The 18,185-nt window shown below is 42.2% G+C and overlaps 1 protein-coding gene across 1 annotated transcript in view; it reads left to right on the top strand.

The window, feature by feature from the left end:
• Positions 1 to 17,813, top strand: part of AGBL1 (AGBL carboxypeptidase 1) — a 411,763-nt gene extending 393,950 nt beyond the window's left edge. Inside the window, exon 19 of the mRNA XM_040257131.1 lies at positions 17,684 to 17,813. Within this exon, the coding sequence (XP_040113065.1) occupies positions 17,684 to 17,813 (130 nt within the window). The remainder of the gene's footprint in view (positions 1 to 17,683) is intronic.
• Positions 17,814 to 18,185: the final 372 nt, after the last annotated feature.

The following is an 18,185-nucleotide window of genomic DNA, read 5'->3' as shown; positions in this document are numbered from 1 at the left end:
TGTGGTTCCATCCAAGTTTCAAGATTGTTCTATTACTATGAAAAATGCCATTAGAATTTTGATAGGGATTGCCTTGAATCTGTATATTGTTTTGGACATTTTAACAATATTACTTCCTATAATCAATAAGCATGGACAGTCCATTTATTTGTGTTCTTCAGTTTCTTTCATTAATATGTTGTAATTTCAATTCACAAATCTTTCACCTCCTTGGTGACATTTCTTCCTAGGTATTTTATTCTTTTTGATGTAGTTGCAAATGGAATTGTTTTCATAATTTCTTTTTTTGATAGTTTGTTATTTCTGTAAAGAAACACAACAGATTGTCTACTGATTTGTATCCTGCAACTTTACCAAATTTGTTTATTAGTTTTAACAGTTTCTTGATGGAGTCTTTAAGGTTTTCTATACACAATGTCATGTCCTCTGCAAATAGTGACAGTTCTATTTCTTTCCTTCCAATCACCTTCCATGTTCATTGAAAAATGTGAGTGCTTACTTAATAGACTGTATCAGCTTGGGGACTGAATTGTAACAATTGCATCAGAACCTGACTGTAGTGCTGGTCTGTGTCATTTCCCTCTTTGACTTCCTGGAGCCTACCTTCTAATAGGTCTTCAGCTGAGACCCCTGGTTGTCCCGAAATGGGGCACATGGTTTATAATAACTTCAAAGGCTTCCCCTCTCTCCAGCAGATCTGAATATCCTGGGGCTCTAGGACTGTGCACTGAAAATCCATAAAAGTTCTGAATCTCTTTTCCTATTGTGCAATCCTGGAGCCCAGGGACTTGCCTCCTATCTGTCCCACCTTCCCCCAAGCTGGGGTCTTCAGTGTTGCTCAGCTCCCAGGTTGAGCTCCAGTTTGTGGCTCTAAACTCTGTTTGTCCAGGACCCAGCTGAGGTGCCTGTGTATAGCCTGTCCTGGTATCCATTCTCAAGACAAGTGATTATGCATGCGTCAAACTGCAATTAATATATCTCTAACAAACACATGAAAAGATGCTCAACATCACTCATTATTAGAGAAATGCAAATCAAAACCACAATGAGGTACCACTTCACACCAGTCAGAATGTCTGCGATCCAAAAATCTGCAAGCAATAAATGCTGGAGAGGGTGTGGAGAGAAGGGAACCCTCCTACACTGTTGGTGGGAGTGCAAACTAGTACAGCCACTATGGAGAACAGTGTGGAGATTCCTTAAAAAATTGCAAATAGAAATGCCTTATGACCCAGCAATCCCACTGTTGGGCATACACACAGAGGAAACCAGAATTGAAAGAAACACATGTACCCCAATGTTCATCGCAGCACTGTTTATAATAGCTAGGACATGGAAACAACCTAGATGTCCATCAGTAGATGAATGGATAAGAAAGCTGTGGTACATATACACAATGGAGTATTACTCAGCCATTAAAAAGAATACATTTGAATCAGTTCTGATGAGATGGATGAAACTGGAGCCAATTATACAGAGTGAAGTGAGCCAGAAAGAAAAACACCAATACAGTATACTAACACATATATATGGAATTTAGGAAGATGGCAATGATGACCCTGTATGCAGGACAGCAAAAAAGACACAGATGTGTATAGCGGACTTTTGGACTCAGAGGGAGAGGGAGAGGGTGTGATGATTCGAGAGAATGGCATTGAAACATGTATAATAACATGTAAGAATCAAAATGCCAGTCTATGTCTGATGCAGGATATGACACGCTTGGGGCTGACGCGCGGGGATGACCCAGAGAGATGTTGTGGGGAGGGGGGTGGGAGGGGGGTTCATGTTTGGGAACGCATGTACACCTGTGGTGGATTCATGTCAATCTATGCCAAAACCAATACAGAATTGTAAAGTAAAAATTAAAAATAAATAAATTAATTAAAAAAAATATATAACTCTATAATAATACATGATTATTGACTAAAACCTACTTTATTCAGATGTCTTTAGCTTTTAATTAATGTACTTTTGTTGTTGGTGGTGGTGGTCCCAGGACCCCATCCATGATGTCACGTTACATTTAGGTGTCGTATCTCCTATGAGATTCTTGGGCTTTGTTTTTGATGCCTTTATAGTTGTGCAGAGTACTGGTCAGGTAGTTTGTAGAAGGTCCCTTATTGGGAATTTGTCTGGTATTTTTCTCATGATTAGATTAGGGTTATAGGTTTTATTTATCACAGATGTAAAGAGCCATTTTAATCACATCATATTAAAGGTAATTCTATTAATGCGACTTCCCGCTAGTGATGTTGACCTGACTGAGCTGGTGTTGTCGGGTTCTTCCAGTGTAGAGTTACTCTTTTTTTCCCCCCATTTCTATACTGTACTCTTTCTGACCAATGCTTTTCTCTCAAATAACATCAGGTCACCACCAAGGAGTGCAGAGATAAAGAGGAGCTTAGATAAAAGCCTGAACAAGGTCAGGAGATCTAAAGCCTGAGACTATTCTGTTTGGGGTTTAATTTGTTCCTGGATCTGACGGCAGGGAAAATGGAAAGAATTTTCCTTGAGAACAGTGGGGAGTGGGCTGCTGTTGTGCGGCTGTACGCCAGTATTCCGGCAGACGGACAGGCCCCGCTGGCCATGGGGAGTGAGCTCTGTCCTCATCTCCCTCAGGTGCTGCCGGGGCCCAGGCTGCAGGGCCACCAGAGCGGAGGTCAGAGTGGAGGTCGCAGGTCAGTCCTGGTGCTCTCATCAAGGCTGGCATCACTCCGTGATGTGCAGAACAAAATGGCCAAGGGTGGCTCAGCTGTGGCTCAAGCCAGGGCAAGTCTGAGAGAAGCAACTAAAGCTGATGGAGAGCAATCTGGTAGCCCAAGGAGGAGTGACCCAGCTGGCCTTGAAGAGATGAGGATTCTGAGTGAATTCCTTGACAGAAGATAGAGTTTCTTTAGCTCTTTTTTTTAGCCATTGGCCGCATCTTTAATGGATGGGTGGAGGAATTTTAGATAGAGTCAGGATGGTAGGCATCATCCCAAATGGGCCTATGTGGTGCTGGAGAAGACTCTTAAGAGTCCCTTGGACAGCAAGGATATCAAACCAGTCAATCCTAAAGGAAATAAACCCTGAATATTCATTGGAAGTTCTGATGGTGAAGCTCCAAATATTTGGCCACCTGATGGGAAGAACTGACTCATTGGGAAAGACCCTGATGCTGGGAAAGATTGAGGGGAGGAGGTGAAGGGGACAACAGAGGATGAGATGGTTGGATGGCATCACTGACTCAATGGACGTGAGTTTGAACAAACTCCTGGAGATAGTGAAGGACAGGGAAGCCTGGCGTGCAGGACTCCACGGGATTGCAGAGAGTCTGACCCGACTGAGTGACTGAAAAGCAACAACAACAACCTTTCCTTCTAGAAGGGGATGGTGGCAGATCCTGCTCGGGAATGTTCCTTGGAATTATGTTAGTGTTAGAGGGGGAGAGAGTCCCAGGGAAATATTAAACAGAATGTGTTTAACTGAGAAACCTGTTTACTGCAAAGTTCTCCCCTTGATACAATTTGTGTGTCACTTTTCCTGTGTGTGAGGCAAAGTGTGAGGCAGTTTTCCTGGGGAGGGAAGCGTCCCTGTGTGAAGGAGTCTCTGCTGGGAGAACTCTGGCATGTGCTGAATGGTCTCTGACACCTCTGGGAGGGCATCCCTTAGCCTAAGCTACCAGGAGCCACACACACACTCCGTCTCTGAGTTTCAGCCTTTCTCTCTTACATTTGATGAATTCACTAACATATCTACCAGAACAATCCAGAAAGCAGTATTGAGGGAGTGGGGAAATAGGGGGATATACAGAGCATCTTTCCTGGATAACTCTCTTCCTTCCCTTTCTGCTACCTTGAATTTCTTTCTGCAGACCTTCCACCTGGAGACACTGCCTTACTGGGGCCTAAGCTATGGGACCCAGTGGGTAAGATTTTGCCAACTCTTCCATTATCCAAAGTTGGGCAGATACAAATAACTCTAGTTGATCCAGACCGTGGAGGGATCTACAGGCATCTTAAGACCTGTCTTCCTGTCCAGCTGGTCTTCACAGGTGGCTCAGAGGTGAAGGATCCACTTGCCAATGCAAGAGATGCGGGTTCAATCCCTGGATCAGGAAGATCCCCTGGAGAGAAAAATGGCAACCAACTCCAGTACTCTTTCCTGGGAAATCCCATGGACACAGTGGCCTGGCGGGCGAAGTCCATGGGGTCACAAAGAGTCGGACACAATTTAGCCACTCAACAACAGCATGCCCAACCAGTCCTTGTATTGTAGCTGAAACACTTGATCTGCCATTTACCTAGTCATTTCAGCTTTTAAACAAAATGGAATCTAGGTAGTTACCTGAACAAATTAACCTTTTTGATGACAGTACTAACCATCTGGGTTAATCACCCCTGTGAAATCAGCTGTCCACAAAAGCAGAGTTTTATGAGTCTTATTTCCTCTGACCTTTATTCTAACTGCCCAGTTATCTGAAAACATGTGTCTAAAAAGTGAGCAAGGTCCACGTGGTTTACTCTAAATTCAATGTCTGACCTTGCTCCTCCGCTATAGAGTGTATTGTTTAGATCATGAAATTGGTGAGGCGAGGAGAAGTGATGCTGAGAGAAAAATAAGCCAAGTGCAGTAGGGGCCAGGAAAGACCTCACAGTGCAGTTTGCTTACATTTAAATTAACTGATGCTAATTTATTTACTTATTATATTTATGGGATGCACCCATTGCTTATTAGCCCCTGGATACGTTTTAAGGGGATCATAAAAGGAGACACTCCTTGTCATTATGGCTAATTAACATTCAAATTGACTAACTAACTAACATTTAAGCGCTAAGAATAAAATCAGTCATGGGCCAGTCAACATTTTCATCAAATGTCCTTAAATAGAATCCATTAGTTGGTTCCCTCTCCTCTACTTTTCAACCTGCTGCCAAAATATCTGGCACCAGAGAATGTTGGAATTGAACAGGGGAACTATATTGTTACCTCTGTGACAATTAATATCTGATGTGTTTCTGGGCTCATACAAGGTAGTATGCAAAGTTTGATTAAATGGACAAGGCTTCCTCCCAGAAGTGGTTTATAGTCCAGCTATAATTGATACAGAAGTAATAAACTTGTAAACCCAGGGTTTATATGTCCTTTTATTCTGGACTTTTCTTGCTCATGCAGCCACAACAATTACTGAAACTTATAAATTAGGTGTGTGTCCAACAGTAAGTTTTCTTGATTGAATATGTACGGTGAAAGACCCTTCAGTTCGGTTCAGTTCAGTTCAGTTCAGTTGCTCAGTCGTGTCCGACTCCTTGCAACCCCATGAATCGCAGCACACCAGGCCTTCCTGTTCATCACCATCTCCCGGAGTTCACTCAGACTCACGTCCATCGAGTACGTGATGCCATCCAGCCATCTCATCTTCGGTCATCCCCTTCTCCTCCTGCCCCCAATCCCTCCCATCATCAGAGTCTTTTCCAATGAGTCAACTCTTCACATGAGGTGGCCAAAGTACTGGAGCTTCAGCTTCAGCATCATTCCCTCCAAAGAAATCCCAGGGTTGATCTCCTTCAGAATGGACTGGTTGGATCTCCTTGCAGTCCGAGGGACTCTCAAGAGTCTTCTCCAACACCACAGTTCAAAAGCATCAATTCTTCAGTGCTCAGCCTTCTTCACAGTCCAACTCTCACATCCATACATGACCACAGGAAAAACCATAGCCTTGACTAGATGGACCTTAGTTGGCTAAGTAGTGTCTCTGCTTTTGAATTTACTGTCTAGGTTGGTCATAACTTTTCTTCCAAGGAGTAAGCGTCTTTTAATTTCATGGCTTACAGTCACTATCTGCAGTGATTTTGGAGCCCCCCCAAAATAAAGTCTGACACTGTTTCCACTGTTTCCCTGTCTATTTCCCATGAAGTGATGGGACCAGATGCCATGATCTTCGTTTTCTGAATGTTGAGCTTTAAGCAAACTTTTTCACTCTCCTTTTTCACTTGCATCAAGAGGCTTTTGAGTTCCTCTTCACTTTCTGCCATAAGGGTGGTGTCATCTGCATATCTGAGGTTATTGATATTTCTCCTGGCAATCTTGATTCCAGCTTGTGTTTCTTCCAGTCCAGCATTTCTCATGATGTACTCTGCATAGAAGTTAAATAAGCAGGGTGACAATATACAGCCTTGACGTACTCCTTTTCCTATTTGGAACCAGTCTGTTGTTCCATGTCCAGTTCTAACTGTTGCTTTCTGACCTGCATATAGGTTTCTCAAGAGGCAGGTTAGGTGGTCTGGTATTCCCATCTCTTTCAGAATTTTCCACAGTTTATTGTGATCCACACAGTCAAAGGCTTTGGCATAGTCAATAAAGCGGAAGTAGATGTTTTTCTGGAACTCTCTTGCTTTTTCCATGATCCAGCGGATGTTGGCAATTTGATCTCTTGTTCCTCTGCCTTTTCTAAAACCAGCTTGAACATCAGGGAGTTCACAGTTCACGTATTGCTGAAGCCTGGCTTGGAGAATTTTGAGCATTACTTTACTAGCATGTGATATGAGTGCAATTGTGTGGTAGTTTGAGCATTCTTTTGCAATTCCTTTCTTTGGAATTGGAATGAAAACTGACCTTTTCCAGTCTGAACCTAACAGAAGCAGAAGATATTAAGAAGAGGTGGCAAGAATACATGGAAGAACTGTACAAAAAAGATCTTCACGACCCAGATAATCATGATGATGTGATCACTAATCCAGAGCCAGACATCTTGGAAAGTGAAGTCAAGTGGGCCTTAGAAAGCATCACTACAAACAAAGCTTGTGGAGGTGATGGAATTCCAGTTGAGCTATTTCAAATCCTGAAAGATGATGCTGTGAAAGTGTTGCACTCAATATGCCAGCAAATTTGGAAAACTCAGCAATGGCCACAGGACTGCAAAAGGTCAGTTTTCATTCCAATTCCAAAGAAAGGAAATGCAAAAGAATGAATTCCTTATTGCCAGATTCAGACTTAAATTGAAGAAAGTAGGGAAAACCACTAGACCATTCAGGTATGACCTAAATCAAATCCCTTATGATTATACAGTGGAAGTGAGAAATAGATTTAAGGGCCTAGATCTGATAGATAGAGTGCCTGATGAACTATGGAATGAGGTTCATGACATTGTACAGGAGACTGGGATCAAGACCATCCCCATGGAAAAGAAATGCAAAAAAGCAAAATGGCTGTCTGGGGAGGGCTTACAAATAGCTGTGAAAAGAAGAGAGGCAAAAAGCAAAGGAGAAAAGGAAAGATATAAGCATCTGAATGCAGAGTTCCAAAGAATAGCAAGAAGAGATAAGAAAGCCTTCTTCAGCGATCAATGCAAAGAAATAGAGGAAAAGAACAGAATGGGAAAGACTAGAGATCTCTTCAAGAAAATTAGAGATACCAAGGGAACATTTCATGCAAAGATGGGCTCGATAAAGGACAGAAATGGTATGGACCTAACAGAAGCAGAAGATATTAAGAAGAGGTGGCAAGAATACACAGAAGAACTGTACAAAAAAGATCTTCGTGACCCAGATAATCATGATGATATGATCACTAATCTAGAGCCAGACATCTTGGAGAGTGAAGTCAAGTCTTGAGCTACTGTAAATCCATTCAACTGAAGCATAAGAAGGACAGGGAGAAGTACTGATTTGACAACTTGGTTATTGTTGTACCTTCTAAAGGGGAAGAGAAAGGGAAGAAAGTTCTTGTCTTTTTTGCTTTTCTTTTTTTTTCTTGGTCATTAACTTACCCAAGTAAATCTCTATATAAGCACATATTAAAAATGTGCTTATGAGTCCTACATTAAAAATATATTTATGAGTCCTACATTAAAAATATATTTGTGTTAAAATTTTCATCCCTGTTTTCTATTTATATTCTTGATTTCCACCTACTATTACAGTTCTGAGTTGTTCTTATACTGAAAGTAATTAGGAAAGGTCAAGACCAGGCAGAGGGGGATAAACTGTGAACTTTGAAGGTCTTCCACTAAGTTTGATGGGAAGGCTTAACCTTGCTTGAAGTTTAACTTATCACCACTTAAGAAGTAGCATTTTTACTTTAGTCAGACCAGGTAAATTAGTATTTTTAAAGAGGCCTTATTTTAAGCCATGGACTATCATTAGGCTAACTTTTCAGTAATCATTTCCATGTGAATCAGAAGTTTTAACCAAATTACAGATTTATCTTCCTGTGCTACTTTATTCTCAGTGGGCTTCTTTAGAATTAGAACATCTAAAGTTAATTTTCAGGTTGGTCGCTAATCTAGTGTAGACTAGAGGAAGAACATATGGGGTTTGGGGCCCGACTTCTGAAATTTCTGGCCTGGTTGGACACATAGCTAACCCCTCTGAGGCTCAGATTCCTTACCAGTAAAGTGAAGTAGATTATGAAACCTATCCATTAAATGAGATAATCAAATAAATTGCTTAACTAGATCTGTGGCAAATACGAACTGCTCGGTCTTCAGCTATTGTTATTACAGTTAATTATCAATATCATAACAATGCAATATGAATTATTAACAGCTCTAGTGGCTTCTTATTTTAGCTGAAAGTTACTCTCATGGTATTCATCACAATCTAAGGAATCATTTGAATTCAGTTCCTTTCTCTTAAGATGGTACTTTGAATGTCTCCCTGGACTGACTGCAATGCAAGTTTCTTAATTTTTTTTCTTCCAACCCTTTCCTCACTCCCCTTTGCTCACCCGTTTCTTACTGAACTTAATTCTGAGCCTTGCATGCATACAGATGGCCATTAACTTATCCCTCCCTGTGGTGGTAGGAAGAGTGGGGGGGGGCATTCATTTTCATCCTGTTGTGAATCAGCTTGGTAAAGGTTCCATCTCTGGCCCAAAATATGTATAGCTAAGAATCAGATGGTGTGTAGGAGAAAGGGGAAGGCTGCCACTTAGGCCAAGCCAAAGAAGAGATCCAAAATAAGTAATAAAATAGGCAAATATGGCATATCATAAAATTAATGAAAAAGTAGATATAAAATAGGATCAATGTGTCCTGTGGGTTTGTGGGAGCAAGTTTCTTGGTGGTAAAGATGGTCTTGCCCAGAGCTGGCTTTTTGTGTAAGAAAAGTTTGGAAGTAGGGAAATTGTAACTATTTTCCATCCATTCAGTAGATAATTAACGTACTGCCACTAAGTGACAGGCACTGCCCTAAACCTTGTATAGAGTGATAAACACCAGAGGCATGGTCTTTGCTCCAGTGGCAGTTACACTAATAGGAAGAACTATTTTAGTAAATTAATATTAGTTGACAACCATGATCTCAAAATTATTATTTACAAATAAAGCAGATCAGCTGTGTTAATAAGGAGTAGGTACCCAAAGTTAATTATTGTTAATGAATAAGCTAAAGAAAGATTGAGGGGGGAAGGTATGAATAATTTTCAGATACAATGAGGATCTGCTTATGGTTCTAGAAAAAACTATGCAGGAATAAATAAAGAATCACCAAATTTCATACTTCTCCAAATCTTTTTTAAGATTCTGCAACTCCGCCATAGTAAAACAAACTGGCTTTGTCAAATCTTGCAAAACCATCAGTCTCAAAGAGATCTAAATGAGCTTTTATATTGTTTATATCAAGTGACTCTGGACTTCTCAGGAATTTTCCATCAAAACCACTTTTTTTTTTTTTTTAGTACGTCAAGGCTGTATATTGTCACCCTGCTTATTTAACTTCTATGCAGAGTAGATCATGAGAAACGCTGGGCTGGAGGAAGCATAAGCTGGAATCAAGATTGCTGGGAGAAATATCAATAACCTCAGATATGCAGATGACACTACCCTTATGGCAGAAAGTGAAGAACTAAAGAGCCTCTTGATGAAAGTGAAAGAGGAGAGTGAAAAAGTTGGCTTAAAGCTCAACATTCAGAAAACAAAGATCATGGCATCTGGTCCCATCACTTCATGGGAAATAGATGGGGAAACAGTGGAAACAGTGTCAGATTTTATTTTTTTGGGCTCCAAAGTCATTGTAGATGGTGATTGCAGCCATGAAATTAAAAGATGCTTACTCTTTGGAAGGCAAGTTATGACCAAACTAGACAGTATATTAAAAAGCAGAGACATTACTTTGCCAACAAAGGTCCATCTAGTCAAGGCTATGGTTTTTCCAGTTGTCATGTATGGATGTGAGAGTTGGACTATAAAGAAAGCTGAGCACCAAAGAATTGATGCTTTTGAACTGTGGTGTTGGAGAAGACTCTTGAGAGTCCCTTGGACTGCAAGGAGATTCAACCAGTCCATCCTTAAGGAGATCAGTCTTGGGTGTTCATTGGAAGGACTGATGTTGAAGCTGAAGCTCCAATCCTTTGGCCACCTGAAGCAAAGAGCTGACTCATTTAAAAAGACCCTGATGCTGGGAAAGATTGAGAACAGGAGGAGAAGGGGACAACAGAGGATGAGATGGCTGGATGGCATCACCGACTCAATGGACATGGGTTTGGGTGGACTCCGGGAGTTGGTGATGGACAGGGAGGCCTGGCATGCTGCGATTCATGGGGTCGCAAAGAGTCGGACACAACTGAGTGATTGAACTGAAGTCTTGCCAAAAAGGGGGATCTCAGTTCGTCCCACCCTCCCCTCTCCCTCTCTGGGTCCACAAGTCCGTTCTCTATGTCTGCATCTCTTTTCCTGCCAAATGAGGGGATACATGTATACATACAGCTGATTCAGTTCATTGTACAGCAGAAACTAGAACAATGCTCTAGAGTAATTGTATGCCAAAAAGAAAGAAAAGAGAGGGGGATTCTGAATGGGCTGTTGTTTTCAGAATTGTATTGATGACCTCGATTTGAGGGCCCTGAGTATGTGTATTACGATATGTTCTAGAGAGGAGAAATGAGAAACATGCATAGCATTCTAAGTACCTTGATGCTTTGGCACAAGCTCTCCTCTCGAAGCCCTGGTGTTGACAGACAGTGTTGGCTTTCGGTGAAGCAGGAGCCCAGTGTTGTGCTACTTCCCTTCTCCAACAGAGGCAGGGAGGGGGCTCTCAGTAAGATGGCTACACCCTTGTTCCTACTCCAGGGCCCCCTTGGGTTATCATTGTGAGACATTGAGCATCATCATTTCAAGCAACAGTGAGATCCAGTTTGTCCTCCCAAGTTCTGTGTCTCCATGGGACCATCTTGTCCTGTCCTTTCGATTCCTTTTTCTCCTGATGCTCAGGTGATTCTGCCAACTTAGCTGGGTCCTAAGACCTATTCTGGCTTGAGAGTAGATGGCTCAGTCCTGTTAAGTGACTAACGTGGCTGTTACTTCCAGCCATATTAACCTCAAGTATTACTAAGCCCATGGGATGGAGCTTAGGGATCAGGTGGTGGAAAGTTGAAAAAATGCAAATCCTATTCTTCCTAACTCCCAGTCTCTGTGACTTTCTCCTTCTACCTTCCTGTTCTTATCATGGGTGGCTGTGTAGAGTGAAGAATCAGAGTAGAAACTAGAGATATCTGTGGTCAGATCCAGCCTTTTCTGACCACCAAGTATCACCAGACAAAGTATTTAATCCAGCCAAGTATCACTGATTAAATGGGGAATATAATAATAGGTGGGTTTTGAGAAAAAAAGTAAGCTAATCTAGGTAAACAGCTTGGGACCTACCTAGCCCAAAATGTTCAGTTTAACAGATATCTTATTTTTATTAACTAATTTGCTGTTGTTGTTTTTTAGTTGCTAAGTCATGTCTGAGTCTTTGAAATCTGGTTTGGAGCCCACCAGGCTCCTCTGTCCATGGGATTCTCTAGGCAAGCATACTGGACTGGGTTACCATTTCCTTCTCCAGGGGATCTTCCTGGCCCAGGGGTTGAACCCACATTTTCTGTTTGGCAGGTGGATTCTCTATTCCCCAATCTCATATTCTAAGCAGATTGGAATATTCCTTCACTCATGAACTTGCTTTACCCCCTTTTCTAAATTTTTTTATACCATTCACTTTATCAAGCCTCATTTCCATATCCCCTTCCTCTCTTCATTGAAATCATGCAGCATAATCAGATTTAGCAAGTTAAAAAACAGGACACCTAGTTAAATTTGAATTTCAGAAAAGCAAAGATAATGTTTTAGGATAATTATTTCCCATGCAATATTTAATAAGATATAATACTTCTAAAATTTTTATCTATTTGTCTAAAAGTCGAACTTAACTGACAGTAGTTGGTAATTTAAAATATAAAGTATGTGTGATCTGTTAGTATTTAAATGTTGAAACTAGTCAAATGCTATAATAATTATCCATGGGTCACAAATTTCAAAAATCTGCTCAGGATAATTATATCTTTTTTCCCCCATGTAGACTTTCTCTGATAACCCACAGTAGAGATGGTGTCTCTTTCAGTTGAACTCCATTCTGATGGCTCAGTGTTTACGCACCTGCATGGTATATTTTTCTAAGATTATCAACTTCAAGAGAGTAGGGTCAATTCATCTTTGCTTCTCCAGGGCTTAATATTTAAAACATTATCAATTGAAAGAATGAATGAATACATAAATGAACAAGTTTTTATTTAGCGAGATTCAACCAAGATTATCCACAGGGCTGAGAATCAAAGTTTTAAAAGGGCAGCACTGAACAAAGCACAGAAATCTATAGATTTTCAGAGTATGACCAGACTTTCCCTCATACACATTCTTTCCAGTCATCGTGATTAGTGAATTCCTCCTCTCAAAAACAGTCATGTTTCTCATGCCTTACCCACTCAAGGAGTCAGAGCAGAGGGGTTGTGTAAATAGAAGCACATCCCATTTTCTTAGGGAGGATTTTTATATCATTGCACACAGTCCGGGAGGGAACAAACCCGAGACACAGAAGGGGCCTCTCAGTGTCTAGGACTAGGTGTCCTAGCCAGCTTTATCTCTGGAGTTGAAGCAGTAAATCTTGCTCTGGAAAGAACTTAATTTTAAGTTCCTCAATATTAATAAAAGCATTAAGGGCTTGTATAATAAAAGTTTATTGACTAATTTTCTGCCATAATTTCTATGTGATTCCTGTGCAGCCATATTATATTTTTATGAAATGGAAACACTGTGTTCCTAGGCTGCACGATAATGACAATAAAAGAGCAAAAGATACTTTGAAAATCCTTCATCAGGATCTGAGGCATTTTGGGTGAGGAAATTTAATCCTATTTTCATGGGGGATGCGTGGAGTAATTTAAAAATTAATAATAAGGGAGTTTACCCAACTGGGGAAATGCTAAGAAGCCCATAATACACTCATGATTGGTTCATATATTACTTGGTTATGCACAAAAGTAGATCCCATTGTAAAAGTCTTCTTGAGCATCAGGAGAGGAGAAGTTGAGATTACGGTCAATAACCTGTCATCAAGGGCTAAACTGACATGTGTGATTGTCCTATCCCTGCTGTGGGATAGAGAATTATAATAATAATGATAATAAGACTCATAATAGTGAATGAGATTTAAGCATTTACTTTGTTTCTGTCACTATGTAAAGCATTTTATAGATCATGATCTCATTTATTCCTCATGACCACCCTATAAAATTGGCTTTCTCATTAGATGAGGAAATGGGTCCAGTCCATTGCCCCAAGCCGCATAACTAGCGAACAGTGTTATTAATGCTCTAATCCAAGATGAAGAAGCTACTCCCCATGCATTTACCATGGCCTCTTGCTGTAAAACTGTATCATGGATGCCTTAGGAATTGAGCCAGGGAGCAGCAACCAACCTCTAAAACACTCTCATACATGAGAGTGAAACCGAGGGGTTTTGGAATAAAGTACCTGTCATTAGGACATGAGGTGCCAAGAGTTAGGTGGAATAATCGGGTATGATAAACAAGTTCAAGAAACATCATGATCAGCATAGTTATGGGAATGAAGGGACAACAGAGTCAGAGACATACATTAGAGTGGGGGTCAGGAACAGATGGAGTAAAGCCCTAACTTTTTCAATTAGAGGTGTAATTGATGACCAAGGCCAGCAACCATCTGACTACATGAACTCAAGAAACATGCTGTGCTCAAATCCAGCAGATGGAGGCTTGCTGGCGTGGACTCATTTTGTGAAGGGCCATCAGTGTGGCCCTGTGTCCTGTGACTGTCTGTATTAAGTAGCTGTGAGATTGATGCTTGTTTATATAGGTAATTGGGATATTTGAATATGGATGCCACTGATCATCAATCCTTTAAATTTCTGAAGTCAAAAATCTGACTTTTTTCATATTGATCTAATATTTTATCTTTGGAACTAAAATCTTCAACGTCTCATACTACGGAAGTAGAAGTTGCTCAGTCATATCCAACTCCTTGTGACCCTATGGACTCTAACCCACCACACACCTCTGTCCCTGGAATTTTCCAGGCAAGAATACTGGAGTGGGTTGCCATTCCTGTCTCCAGGGAATCTTCCTGACCCAGGGATTGAACCTGGGTCTCCCACACTTCAGGCAAATTCTTTACAGTCTGAGCCACCAAAGGGAAAAATAATTTCAACAACTCTCTCCAATTCCTGCTAAACTAAGGTTTATTGCCTTTGAAGCAGAGATGAGCACGTAGAGTAGACTCTGGCTAATTCTGTTTAATTAATGACTTTTGAGAACCACAGAAGATGATAGGAGGGTAGATGTGCCAATAATAAATCTTTGCTTCTAGAAGGCTATCCAGGTACCTATGCCAATAGGCCCATGCCAAGGCCCCAGCATAACCCCTGAAGTCACTAAATGACTAACTGGCAGGGTGTACACTTGTTAGAAGGGCACTGTATCTCTGTCATTGGGAGAGATCAGGCAGCTCCCCTTCCCCAGGATATAAACACGGCAGTTATCCAACCAAAGGGTCAGCACCCTGGGTTGAAGGTTATCATGGTGGAATTGGCAGGGGGTCAAGCCAGCCTCTTCTGCCTGTGGAGAGACATGCCCAGCAGATAGTGGTGAGATCAGTTCTTGGAGAGGTCAGGAGAAGAGGTTAAGCAAAAGCTCAGGTCGTGTTCTGAAGAGCTCTGAGCATCAGAAGGAAAACAGTGAAATCTGTAGGAGCAGGGGCAGATGATAACATGACAGATGAGGCTTGGAACATTCCAGTAGCCTCAGGAACTGAGAAGGGAACAAAGGAGGGAGCAAAACCTGCTTTAAGACAATTGTTTGCAAGAAGCCAGGAGGCTGTGCCTGGTTTTAATTGGATACCGGTTATGCAGTGTGTGATACTCAGCTGGATTTAAAAGCATGCGGTTAGGTCAAGAAAGAAAAAAAAAAAAAAAAACAAAAACCCGTCGTTGAATAGGCAGGAGCAGACTGGGCCAGCAACAGAGCCACCATGCTTTAATATAATACGTACAAACAGCCTGTGGACCAAGCCAGCCCTCTGCAGCCCAAGGATTGAAGCAAGATGAGAGAGCACTTGCTGCCCATACCTTCATGAAAATGAAAGTGATAGTTACTTAGTCATGCTTGGTTCTTTGCGACCCCATGGACTGTAGCCAGTAGCCAGGTTCCTCTGTCCATGAGATTTCCCAAGCAAGAATACTGAAGTGGGTAGTCATTCCCTTCTCCAGGGGGTCTTCCCAACCCAGGGATCGAAACTGGGTATCCCACATTGAAGGCAGATTCTTTACCATCTGAGCCACCTATAGGATCTTCCTGTAACCAGCTGTCATATTGGGGCAAGGAGAGACAGGGGGAAAGAGCTCTAATAGAGAGTTAAATTCTGAATTAACTGAGCTTTTCCCCCAACAGAGTTGTTTGTAACCAACCCCTAAAAAAATTTTAAACCAGAAAAATTCAAAAAATTTAAGATTTTCCTTATCCAGTGGGATGGTGGGGAGTAGAAGGGGGGCAGATATCTTTTTAGGAGCAATGTCTGAGCTGAAGGGTGAATAGATTTGTGACTCTGCTCTGTGTGTGTTATTGCGAGTAGCCTTCTTTCTGCTTCCCAGAGAAGTGGATGTGAACCAAACCTGAGAGATCAAGAACAGTCACACTGGTGCTCCTCCTGATTTGAAGCCCATCACTCTGGTAACATGTGACCCCTGCACACCAACAGACTAGCAAGTCCACCAAGGGCATCTGGAGAGAAGGAAATCCATGAAGTGTGTGAACGTGTGATAGCTTTTGGTGCTTGCAAAGGAGTGTCTTGTTGCTATGGCAATACTTCTGAGATGAATGGGTTTTAACAGGAAATGCCTCGCAACACTTTGTTGCCATTCATTCAGTCGTATCCATGTCCAACTCTTTGTGACCCCAGGGCCTGCAGCACGCCAGGCTTCCCTGTCCTTCACTATCTCCCAGAGTTTGCTCAAACTCGTGTCCTTTGAGTCGATGATGCCATCCAACCATCTCATCCCCTGTCATCCCTTTGCCTCCTTCCCTCAATCTCTCCCAGCATCAGGGTCTTTCCCAATGAGTCTACTCTTTGCATCAGGTGGCCAAAGTATTGGAGCTTCAGCTTCAGCATCAGTCTTTCCAACCTTGGCTTCAGTCAAACGAGGAGCATCTATAAGTTGAGGCTTGGTCAGGGAAACTTCCGTTCTGGCTGATGCAATGAAATCTCTTCCCTTCAGGGACACAGTAGGGCACTCCTGTGCCAGTTTGGCTTTATAGATCTTCACCACTGCAAGCAGTCTTCCCTGGTAGCTCAGTTGGTAAAGAATCTGCCTGCAGTGCAGGAGACCCCGGTTGAATTCCTGGGTCAGGAAGATCTGCTGGAGAAGGGATAGGCTACCCACTCCAGTATTCTTGGGCTTCCCTTGTGGCTCAGCTGGTAAAGAATTCACCTGCAATGCAGGAGACCTGGGTTCGATCCTTGGGTTGGAAAGATCCCCTGGAGAAGGGAATGGCTATCACTCCAATATTCTGGCCTGGAGAATTTCATGGACTGTCTGCAAAGAGTCAGGCACCACTGAGGGACTTTTACTTTCACCACTGCAAGCTTCTCATCAAGCATGGCAGACAAACCACTCCATAGAAAGAAGCAAGAGCCTTACAAGGAGTGTGGTGATAGACTGCAGGGTTCATTTTCTGCTTCCTGCTCTAGACTGATCTCCCTTTTCCTTCCAACCTGGCACATAATTTGGTGGTCAGTTTCCCCCTCCACTTGGTCTCAGTTGAGTCCACTCATCCATTTATCAGGAACAGGTGCCAGTTGATACAAATAAATAAGTTGGAAAGGAAAAGGACCTCAGCATCCCAAAGCCCTCCATTGAGCTGTGACTCAGGAATTACAGCACATTGTATTAAACCATTTCTTCCTGATGCATTGGGGCTGCTCAAGAGCCGACAGTGACATATGGGGAAGGCCCTGTTAGCAGGATTGGGGCTGTTGTGTGATAAATGACACAATATGTCAAAGAACATCTGTTATCCATCATGCCGGCTTCCTTGGGACACTTGGATGGTGTGTGTGTCGGGGAGCGCTTCTGGGGAGGGGGCTGAGAGGTGGGTGAGTTAGGAGGAAGCAAGATGCAGTAGAGCTGGGAGAAAATAGGAAAGGAGGCCCTACCCTTGAGAGAGCAAAAGTGATACAGGAAGATGAACAAGCCAGCGAGTCTCTCCAGCAACCCATCACTCTCCTGGATCTTTTCATCTCCTTTCCCTTGATTTTATTTTTAAAATAATGTAGTCGAGGGTTGAGTGTATTAAACCATCATGCAGGCAGGTGAGGGATTGGAGCTGGCTGCCCCGCTGTTCTGCTCCTTTCATTCTCCAGATGCACCGCCCTGGAGGTGCTCCGGGTCTCTCTGGGCACAGACAGGCTGAATCGGGCATTCTTCGACTTCATTGGCTTGACAAGCTGTATTCGAATTGTCCAAGCGAACACGCTGAAGTCCCACGTGTGAGAGCAGGTTTTGTGCCAGGAGGGATCTTTCATTTTGGATTTCTTTGCCTTTCATCCTATCATAGTCATGTAAGTGTCTGTCTTTCCTATCTGGATGCAAACTTTTCTGATTGTTTTGTGTCCGGGGAGAGAAAACTTCCGTTTGTTTTGGATTTCTCTTTGTGATGTTATGAATGCAACTTTTCCAGGATGAGTCCAGGGGCACCTAGGAGAAGAAATGGATTTCTTGCTCCCTTCAAAGATGTAACGGCTCATCATGTTATCTAAAAGAATAAATCTGTTTTAGTGATTCTGATCGACCAGAACCAGACACCCCCAGGGCTCATCTGCTTTTGTTTTAGATGAGATTGGAGGTAGAAATGCTTACTGAGAA

Source organism: Oryx dammah, unplaced genomic scaffold (genome assembly GCF_014754425.2).
Source record: "Oryx dammah isolate SB20612 unplaced genomic scaffold, SCBI_Odam_1.1 HiC_scaffold_16, whole genome shotgun sequence".
NCBI lineage: Eukaryota > Metazoa > Chordata > Mammalia > Artiodactyla > Bovidae > Oryx > Oryx dammah.
Note: the sequence above shows the minus strand (reverse complement) of the source record. Positions and strands in the feature narration are given on the sequence as shown.